We start from the raw sequence: 11,266 nt of genomic DNA, 5'->3' as shown, positions 1-11,266 counted from the left end.
AGCGGAAACGTTAAAGAAGGTTATCTGACCAATGAGTGAATGGCAGCACAATTACTTCCTTTTCTTTATATCAATGGATTATACACAATATTACCTCATTTTCTGGGTCGTTCTTACCCTCGCCATCATCTGCCTTAATTCTGTATTTCTTCTGAAAGTAGAGGGCATGCGCAAAATCGAACGAGACATGACTTTCTTGTCTGAATTTCGAAATTCCTGAATTTTGGTTTCCCTGTTTCTTTGCCGATATGATAAGTCTCTCATGCTCCCACTCACTCACTTATCAGATAGATTAGTTTTGCATCTTACCCTACTTGTCATCCTGCTTTTACCATCTCACAAGCATCCCACAAACACTCTACATGCAGCTTAACAAGCCCCCTTTCCCGTTCTGACAAAGGTTCAGAAACATCAATGATGGTTTTCTTTCGCGGATGCAAACAAACAGACAGAATATTTCCTACTTTTTTTGGTTGTTTCAACAAGGGCCATTAACCTCGCTGAGTAGTCTTCTATTTCACAAGCTGTCTCATTATTATACCACGGCTGGTTCAAAATATGCATTCCAGGCAGACAACATGAATCCGTACCACCCTAGTGTGACACCTACGACCACTCAAAGTTCCATGATAAACCGTAAATTTTAAAATACCATGTTGCACCATTCATATAGAAACATAGAAAAACTACTGCACAATACAGGCCTTTCGGCCCACAATGCTGGGCCGAGCATGCACTTACTTTAGAAACTACCTGGAGTTACTCAATGTCCTCTATTTTTCTATGCTCTACGTACCTATCCAGGAGTCTCTGAAAAGATCCTATCGTATCCACCTCCGCCACCATAGCCGGCAGCCCAATCGACACACTCACCACTGTGAGTAAAAATAACTTACCCCTGACATCTCCGCTGTACCTACTTCCAAGCACCTTAAAACTATGCCTTCTCGTGCTAGCCATTTCAGCCCTGGGAAAATAACCTCTGACTATCCACACGATCAATGCCTCCCATCATCTTATACCCCTCTACCAGGATACCTCTCATCCTCTGTCGCTCCAAGAAGAAAAGGTCAAGTTTACTCAGTATATTCCCGATGAGCAATTATACTGAAGATAATATCGCCGTAGGAATTGTTTTCCCGAGTTAAAATGTTCAAAGTCGATTATCGAAAAAGTCGAAAGTTAAAATATCAAAGCACATATATTTCACCATACACAACACCGAGATTCATTTTGTTGCGGGCATACACAGCAAATCTATAGAATAATATCTATAACAGGGTCAATGAAAAATCAAACCTGTAAATTATATGCCGCCGTAAAGGGAAGTATAGGCCAGCGAATTATAGGCTAGAATGCAGAAGACAACAAACTGTGCCAATGAAAACAGAAATAAATAGCAATAAATAACGAGAATATGAAATAACACCATAATGAGTCCTAAAAGTGAAATCATTTGTTGTGGGGACGTCTCAATGGATGGGCAAGTGGGTGTCGTTTTCGTCTTTTGTTCAAGAGCCTGATGGTTGAGGAGTAGTAACTGCTCTTGAACGTAGTGGTGCACGTACTGAGGCTCTTGCGCCATATACCTGACGGTAGCAGGGAGAAAAGAGCATGGCAAGGGGTGTGGGGGCCTTCGATGATGAATGCTGCACAACAGGTTTTCATGCAGAAGTGCTCAATAGTTGGGAAAGCTTTACCCGTGATATACTGGGCCGAATCCGTACCTTCTGTAGGATTTTCCGTTCAAGGTCATTGGTGATTCCATACCAGCCTGTAATGGAAGAATTTAAAAATTCTCCACCACAGATCTATAGAAGTTTGTCTAAGTTTTTAGATGACGTGCCGAACATCCGCAGACTCCGAAGAAAGAAGAGGCGTTGAGGTACTTTACTCACATTTTCACTTACGTGCTAGGTGGAGGGCGGATCTTTTGAAATAGTAACACCCAAGAATTGAAAGTTACTAACCCTTTCTAGCGAAGGTTTCGTGTTGATTGACATAATATAATGAAAGACAGTCGCGATTAAGTACTTTCAATTTGAATTGCTGTCACGAGTGGGTCTTTGCATAACGGTCTCCAAGGCGACAGCGTCTGGCTTCTATCATAGTCAAAGGAAACCCAATTTATAAATCAGACTGATTTATAAAATCAGTCCTTTTGGACTCAAAAGCCCAAAGGAATCCTATTCGACCTTGTTATGAAAACAACACTACCTTTATTAATTTATTCCTGAACCCGAATGCTTGCTTATACGGTGTACTAGAACACGCAGATCCATTTTACTCTAACATTCACAATTTTATTTATCTCAATACCCGTCTTTCCAAACATTGTTACAATAACTTCGCAATTGTTTACGTTCTTACCCTCGTGCAATATCTACGTTCTTCCAATTTATAATACCTCTAAGCCCCTTGGCATCTTCCTCACATCTCATAATTCTGCTGGCCTCGTAATATGACATATGCTCTCAGCACAGCTCAGTGGCACTTTCGTTCTTCCACCATGAAAAATAATCAGTCACATCGACTCTCGGTTTAAATTAGTTTTCAATCTATGCCGATACACTGTGACATCAGACCCGAAATAAGTTTATTATGAACTATTAAGTTGGAATCTGCAGACCCGATTTGAATATTCAGACACTCACATCTTTAACACCTTGCAACCTCAAAGATCTCCAGAGGATTTTTTCAAACGCAGCTTAACATTCGTAAAGCATTGTCAACTGCTTGATACTTCCTGAAGGAATGTTTTAAATTTCAGGTTTTTTTTAAAATGGACTCTGACAACTTGACTAATATAAACATATGGTTAAATTTTTTACTGCCCGGAGTTTCCTCGTGGCCTACTGTATCGATCGATCATCTGATAGCTCAGTTTACAGGTAGTTCTGTTCCTTTCCGAAGAGGTGTGACGCCATCCAGTGTATAGGCAAAGCTCCACTACATATAGTAAGTTGAAGATGCATGAGATACGTCTGCTAGTTCCACGGCTGCCTCTTTACATACTCCGGAGTTCAGAAGATCAAAGCACACTTTCTCTCTCCAGCAATATTTTCCACTAATTAATTTAATTAATTATCCCCTTTTTTCGATCCCAACGTATTAACTTAATGGTTTTACCATTGTATTCCTGCCTAACACAAATTCCAAGAAAATTTAACTTTATATTTCTACTAACTTACCAGGAATGCCTATGATGGCAATGATCACATACAATATTTTCTCGACACTGTAGTACATTTTCAGCATTTTCCAGTTGATCAGTAGTAGTCTCTGAACTATAGATAATCGGAGAAATGTTTTGCAGAAGTATGCTTTCCCAAAGGCTTTATATTCTTTCGCACGGGTCCCAAATGTCAATCATGTGCAACTGAACTAAAAATAGATATTTAAAATGCGAACAGATTACAACAACTGAAAACAATTATTATTTAACAAAATGTGCTTGCTCGGGTTTTAACTGAGAAAAACCAAGTACTGGAATATCTGATTGCAACGATGGTTTGAAGTTGAGAGAAGTGCTCTGCCAGAAGGGTGGTTAGAATTTCAACTGTGAACCGTCTGTTTACCTCAAGTTGTGCACCTGATATCGTACAAGCAGCTCATTCAGTAATGCAATTCTTAATGCCGAGTTTCACCCAAGCGAGAGTATCCACGGACTAAAAATAAATAAATTACTTCATCACTTTAAACTAACACACTTCAATAAAGTGATAAATTGTTCAATCTGATAAATGACCAATACAACCTTCAGCATATTATAGCATTTCAATCATAACGTATACATGGAACAGAGATCAGAGAACATGACATACAGAATAGCACCGCGCTACAGCAGTTATTCGGCTTCGATTTCCGTGCCAATCTTGATGACAACCAAAACTATTTGCATCTAACTGTATACATGTCTGTATAAATGTTTCTTAAGCAATGCCATGATGAGTATTTCCACCACTTCCTGGAAGCACCTTCCCGGTCTTTACCAACACCTGTGTAAACCTCACCTTAAAGCTAAGGCCTTCAGTAAAGGAAATTTCCACGTTGTGAAAAAGGCTCCGACTTTCTATCCCTCTCATAATTATATATTTCGTTCGCCTTCACATACTGAAAGTCCCGAGTAAACAATTCACCTTTGTGCAATCTCTCCTTATAGTTGTTACTCTCTCATTCAGACAGCATCCCGGTGCATTTGTTCTTCATCTTCTTAATGTCTACTATAAGCAGCCACAGTACTTCAAATGAGAGACCATCAACATTGCACGCTTCTACAACCCGATTTCTCAAATTTTGATGAAGACAAGCATTGCTTTCCATTTACATGATTTCTAAAATGATTATGTACACAGAACAGTTCTCCTCTACGCCGCGCATACACAATCATCCGCACCCGGCAGAACCTCTCGTGTTTTGTTCTTTTTTTGAGGGGGGCACAACATCAGAACATCAGAGAAAAATTGCACAGCCGTCGTAAGTTTGATAATTGTTAGTTGATTTATCTCCGTCACATACTGACACAGAGAAAAGCTTTATTTACATTCCATCGAAAAACAAGAGCATGATTATGTAGATTGAGAGATCATTATTTCAAAATTATAAAATGAGATGTGTGTGTGTGTGTGTGTGTGTGTGTGTGTGTTTGTAGGGGTGGGCAGCGTTTATATGTGTAAACACTCCTGACATGGATTTTCTGTGTAACTATATAATTTGAGCAGCAGTTATATATTTAAAATCCGTTCTAGTAAACTACTACGGGCTATTTGTTCTCTAATAGTTTGTGGTCCATTCACGTTACTTTGCAGGATTACTGCCTATGGGCACACGTGATCCCTCAACGTCAAAATGTATCACTTCTCAATAATATGCAGATTTTACCTTACTGCCTCCTCCTTTTCTATTCAATGAACCTAAACAGAACTTCCTTGAGTCTTGTGTTATTCCCACAGTCACGCTGACAAACCAATTTGGATCGATAAAAAAGATATACCATATTTCATAATTTCAGAAGAAATATTACCCTGTTCAGTGAACACCTGGGTCACGACTCTAATCCATCCAGTTTGTTGGCGGTAATTCGAAATGAAGTCAACACATTCATGTATTTCTACTGCTCTCTGTCCGTTGAAGAACCTTCAATTCCACAAATGTTATTACCACTTTGGATTGTTTTAATTACCTCCGGTATAACTCATTGCCCAGGACACTAAAATCTACGAATGCTCAGCGTATGATGCATATATTGTTAGTTACAATCAAATGCAACGCCGAAAGTTTTGCTGAAGATAATTTGTTTTTCATGAATACACGCTGACACAATGCACAATCCATGATTTTGTTTTATCTTTTTTTTAACTATTTTCGATGAGCCTCGCTAGCATGTTTTACTCGGTGATTCCGGCGTTTTCTTAACGGCTAGAGGTTTAGGGCAAAATACTCCACAGCTTGTTACCTTTTCTGTGGTTTCTTTCTCGAGAAACCGAGTTAGTCCTGCTTCCGCCCAATCTTTGAATCATAGGAGGATGTGAAAGGAAGACCCACAATCCACTTTGGTACCGTCTCTGTAAGGAGAAAGTAAAAACGAGATTTCAAGTCAGATATTCGGTGTCACAACCACGAAAGAAAGGAGAACGGGTAAAATTAATTCGCAGTGAAATTTCCTCCGATGATAAATGGGGCATTGGGAATAACTTTGGGTTAGATTGGAGCCAGTTGTGCTTTGTTGTCCGTGATATGTCTTGCCAATACCCGGAATGTGGGACACAACAGGAAGTCAGGCTGTACTCGCAGAAAACAACAAACCGAAACATCGTCATAGATGGTTAATTTACAGCAGAACCAGCCAGCGCTGATGCTGATATAAAACTTATATTCTTCAGTTCTAACGATCGGAGGAAGTGGAGCGGAGGCAGTGGGTGATATTAATATTCAAATCTGACAATGTTCTCAGCCAATTCGTGATTTCAAGTGTTCAAGTTCAAGTATATATACACTGTCATAACCACGGCTACATCCTGCCCCCCCCACCCACCCACCTCCGAAGTCGACGATTGGAAGCCAAGATGAAAACCACAAGGGCAGAGGTCAGCAGATTAACTGAGCTGCAGAAAAGTCTGAAGAGCAAAGGCTCATCTCGGCTATTATGGAAATACGGAGGTATGTCTATAGCCGAAGCCCCGTAAATGCCAAGCAACCGTTAACAGCTCTGGCTCTAGAACTAAGAGATGCATTAACAACGGAGAGACCAAGCGAATAAATGCAATCTTTCCAAAGAACCAGGAAAAGTGTTCGCACAATTCCAGAATGATAACATGCCAGTACCTCAACCAAACAAAACAGCAGCTGAGCAATACTGGAAAAGAATATACGAGAAAGATGCACTACACAGCCCCAGTGCACAATGGCTGAAAGACCTACAAACAAACCTCTGTAACGTCCCAGAGAAAGAACCAGTCACCATCGCAACAGAAGATGTCCAGCAACAGTTAACAAGTATGAAGAACTGAATATCATCAGGGCCTGATATAATTGGCTGAAGAAACTAACAGCATTACATACACAGCTGGCAGCTCGAATGACTCAGCTTCTTGAAGCAAGCACCCACCGTGACTGGGTAACCACAGGACGAACAGTACTCATAATGAAGGATCCTCAGAAAGGAGCAACTCCGTCAAACTAACATCCTATAACCTACCTGTCAACAACATGGAAGCTTCTGAAGGATCATGTGTGAACGTTCCTGAGCACTCCTTAGAGGGGTATTGGCAATGGAACCAGAGGTTCCAAGCACCAACTACTGGTAGACAAAGCACTTATGCAAGTCTCCAATAACAGACAACCCAACCAAAGTACAGCCTGCATCGACTACCAGAAAGCATTGACTCAATGCCCCACACTTGGATCGTGCAAATGCCATTTTCTGCACAAGGTCAACATGACTCTAAGGATCTATGTCAAGCGCTTAATAAACTGCTGGAGAACAATGCTAGAAGTTAACTCAAAAGCAGTAGCAGAAGTGTCCATCAGATGTGAAATATAACAGGGTGATGCACTATCCCCACTGCTGTTCCATTAAGCATGAACCCCCTCAGCCACATCATCTCAAAGATTGAATATAAGTACAGATTTAAGAGTGGACTGGTCATCAGTAATCTCCTTTTCACGGATGGCATCAAGCTGTATGTCAGAAATGAGAGATATTGACTCACTAATCCACCTGACAATGGTGTACAGCACAGACATCGAGATCTCATCTGGACTCGAAAAGTGCAGCTGGATGGTAATGAAAAGTGGAAAACTCTCAAAATGAGGTTGTGAAATAGTTGAGTTCCATGAAGGCCACAAACTAGATGTACAGTTCAGCTACAAATACCCAGCAATCCTGCAGATGCATGGAAGACACGATGATGACACAAGGAAGGCTGCAACATCCAAGTACCTCCAAAGAGTGAAACAGGTCTGAAAAAGCCTGTTGAATGAGAAGAACAAGATCAGAGGTATCAACACATTCGCCCTACCAGTCTTCAGATACCCACCCGCAATAGTGTCCTAGCCAGGAATGAACTGGAAGCCATTGACATCAAACCCAGAAACTACTAAAAGTAAATGGAAAATTCACCAAAAGTCCAAAGTCAACTGACAGTATATCCGCCAGAGTAAAGGAGGACAGAGATTTAGAAGTGTCAAGGCCACCATCCTGGAAGAAATGCAAAACATCCATGAGTATGTCAGTAAAATGGCCTCAAAGGACAATCTGCTGGGGGAGCACCTCAGACAGCAGGCAGAGGGCATAGAAACGGAAGTGGGTGAAGGAGAGCCAAAGGACCAGAGGCCATGTTAGGACAAGCCACTGCACGGGATGTACCATCACCAGATATCAGAGATGGCTGACATAAGAAAGTCCTACAAATTGCTGGAAATTGCACGGCTGAGGTTCTCCACAGAAGCACTGCTCATGTCTGCACAAGACCAGGCGCTGAGCAGGAGAGCAAAAGAAGACAATGTCGCTGGCAACTGTACTGTCAGATTCACCTCAAACCATATCATTATGTTCGCTGATGATACTACAATGGTTGGCCTCATCAGCAACAACGATGATTCTGCATACATTGAAACTATAAGACCATAAGACTATATAGGAGCATAATTAGGCAATTTGGGCCACCTGAGCCTGCGCCGCCATTTCATCATGGCTGATCCAATTTTCCTCCCAGCCACAATCTCCTGCCTTTTCTCCGTACCCTTTCACGCCCTGACCAATCAAGAATCTATCAACCTCTTTCTTAAATATACATATATCTCACAACATTTTTGGAGAATCTAGATAGTATTTGAATTGTAAATGTACAATAAGCCACAGATCACGTGCTGGTAAATAGGATTAGTGCAGATAGACTAATGGTTGGCATAGTCACCATGGGACAAAGGCCTATTTCTGCACTCTATGATCTGCGACTTCAGATGCCAACATTCTAATTAAATGATAGGTGTACACCAAACATTTGTTTAAAATCTCTACTTTACTTGCCTCATTGAAATCAACGTATTTTAACCTTTGGCCAACACTTTTATCCCCAATGCTAATATGTGTCTGGGACAGTATTCACAGAATGGTCTTTTTTTGCAACTTGAACCATCATATTCAGATCCAAACCTTGCACACTGCACATGAAATCACGTCTTCCCTTAGAATGATTTTTCTTGTTGTTGTTTTTATTTGGATTGGAGAGCTACAGCACATTCATCTCATTAGACCCAACCATGATGACAGATTTCCCTCCTACATGCCACGAGAAGACGATCTATTCATGTGACGCAGGACCCCCTCCACCTCCCACACACACATATCACAATCACTGTCCTGTTACTGTGTCTGATCTGCTCGCTATTACTGCTCTTATCTGGGTATCCATATCTAATTTTATCACCTTCACTGCTCAGTTGCCTCCTTCTTCCCAACTCACTCTATTCCTCAGGAACCCTCTCTCCTAAATCTCTGATTTTGTGCATTTTACATTTTTTAACGTTTTGTTAGACAGTTTCTGTTTCCCTCCACCCATGACTATGTTTCCACTGTAGATACTAACATTCCCTTCCTGGCCCATGCCCTGCCCCCCTCTTCATTTGTGAAGCTTGTCAATTTGCAGCAGATTCAGACCCACTGCATGGAGTATATTAACAATTTACAGAAGGCTACTCAAACCTATGTGTTGCCTTGATCTGAAAGTCCACTACAGCCCCTCCTTTGTTTGCACCTTTGGCCATGATAGTGACGGACGTTCCCAAATTCTGATGAACTGTTATAAACAATATTAACAAGAGGTTTAAGGAATAACTGATATGTGAGGGTAAACATTTCCTTGTAGATCATATGGACCAGATCCTCCCAGTCTGTCCCACTGCATTACTACACCTGGTCACACAACTTCAACCAACCCGGGCTGGCACACTGTTCAACCCCCCAGAATGTGAATCTTCGTGGGTCACATCCTAACCCATCCCTGTAGCACCCATCATTCTGGGCCACGCCTTGCTGTGTGGTCACTCCTTCTGGTGCATTCCCAGCATTGCCACGTGAAGGTTAAACTCTGGACCAGCAAGTTTATGGGACCTTCTGCCCACGATCTTCCTGCTGATTCTGTTTCACAAACTAAGAAGAAACCTAGACACCGAATCGAAATTGGTCAGTCCTTATTGCCATAAATACACTTAAGGAGATGTACAGGTAAGAAGGAACACTTCCATCAGTATTGCAGGCTCATAGATTCAAACAAGACACATAAAATAACCTATACAATTCTTTGTCATTAATGACATACATTTTGTGTCATCAGACTTGGAACTGTTGTGTTTGCTCCATCATCCAAATTGTTAACACAGATAGGGAACATCTAGGCTCCAAACACAAAATCCTACAAAACCCATTGGTACAGCTTGACAACCCAAGAAAGGTTTATTTATTCCTTCTCTTTAAGCACATAGATACTAGAAACAGATATAGGTCTCTCAGCACATCCAGCCGGCTTGCCATTCAAAAAGATCACACCTGTCCCAACCTTATCCCCAACAACACTCCCCCTCCCTCACTTTTCCCAAACTATTTGCCCCACCTGCAGGTCAACAGTCTACCAGTGTCTGCCAGAAATATATTGAATCGCTCTGCTGCCTAAAACTTTCCACAGCTGAACATCTCAAGGAGAATCAGCCTCTCCTGCTCACTTCCCCACTGTCAAGGAGCAGCCTCCTGTCATCAACCAGTGTTATTATTCTTTGAACTCCCACTAGCATAAACTTCCTGTCAGCCCCCATCGTCTCACCACTTTTCCCATTCCAAAAGATTCCAACCTACACCACCCCATCCTTATTCTTGAATGTCGTTCATTTCCCTCTGTGGATGTTCATTCCTCCAGAATACTCTGCATGTTGCTCAAGATTTTGAGCATATGCAGAATCTCTTGTGTTCACTAATTGCCAGTTTTCTCCAGCACATCCTACCAAACTCTGTATGATACCTGGATAAAATCCAATATTCCCAATTGTGACAAAGGAGCATAGTTGGTATATTTGAAGCTGAAGGGGGGTGTGGAGCTTTGAAACAGGCAGTTTGGTGTCAGTATTGTTCAAGCCTTTTCATCCTGTGTTCTCGATATTTATTGCTTATTGATTTATTATTATTATTTCTTCCTCAGAATCAGAATCAAGTTTAATATCACTGGCGTATGTTGTGAAATCTTTTGTCTTTGTGACAACATTACAATGTAATACGTAATACAGGAAAAAAGCTGAATTACAGGAAGTATATATACATTAAATAGTTACATCAAGTAAGTAGTGCAAAAATGAAAAATAAAAAGGTAGTGAGGTAGTGCTCATGGATTCAATGTCCATTCAGAAATCGGATGGCAGAGGGAAAGAAACTGTTCCTGAATCACTGAGTGTGTGCCTTGAGGCTCTTATACCTCCTTCCTAATGGCAGCAATAAGAACAGGGCATGTCCTGCGTGATGAGGGCCTTTAATGATGGATGCTGCCTTTCTGAGGCATCACTCCTTAAAGATATCCTGGACATTACAGATGCTAGTGCCCATGATGGAGCTGACTGAGTTTACAACTCACTGCAACCTATTTCAATCCTGTGCAGTAGACCCCCACTACCCCACCACCCCTGCTTACAGATTGTGATATAGCCAGTTAGAATGATCTCCATGATACAACTGTAGAAATTTGTAAGTGTCTTTGGAGGCATATCAAATCTCCTCAAGCTC

General features: G+C 41.3%; 1 protein-coding gene across 1 annotated transcript in view; it reads left to right on the top strand.

The window, feature by feature from the left end:
• The first annotated feature begins 7,885 nt into the window (after nucleotides 1-7,885).
• LOC140734012 (equilibrative nucleobase transporter 1-like) overlaps nucleotides 7,886-11,266 on the top strand; it is a 33,653-nt gene continuing 30,272 nt past the window's right edge. The window contains exon 1 of the mRNA XM_073057591.1: nucleotides 7,886-8,074. Within this exon, the coding sequence (XP_072913692.1) occupies nucleotides 7,886-8,074 (189 nt within the window). The remainder of the gene's footprint in view (nucleotides 8,075-11,266) is intronic.

The sequence above is a fragment of the Hemitrygon akajei genome, chromosome 10, assembly GCF_048418815.1.
Source record: "Hemitrygon akajei chromosome 10, sHemAka1.3, whole genome shotgun sequence".
Lineage (NCBI taxonomy): Eukaryota > Metazoa > Chordata > Chondrichthyes > Myliobatiformes > Dasyatidae > Hemitrygon > Hemitrygon akajei.
Note: the sequence above shows the minus strand (reverse complement) of the source record. Positions and strands in the feature narration are given on the sequence as shown.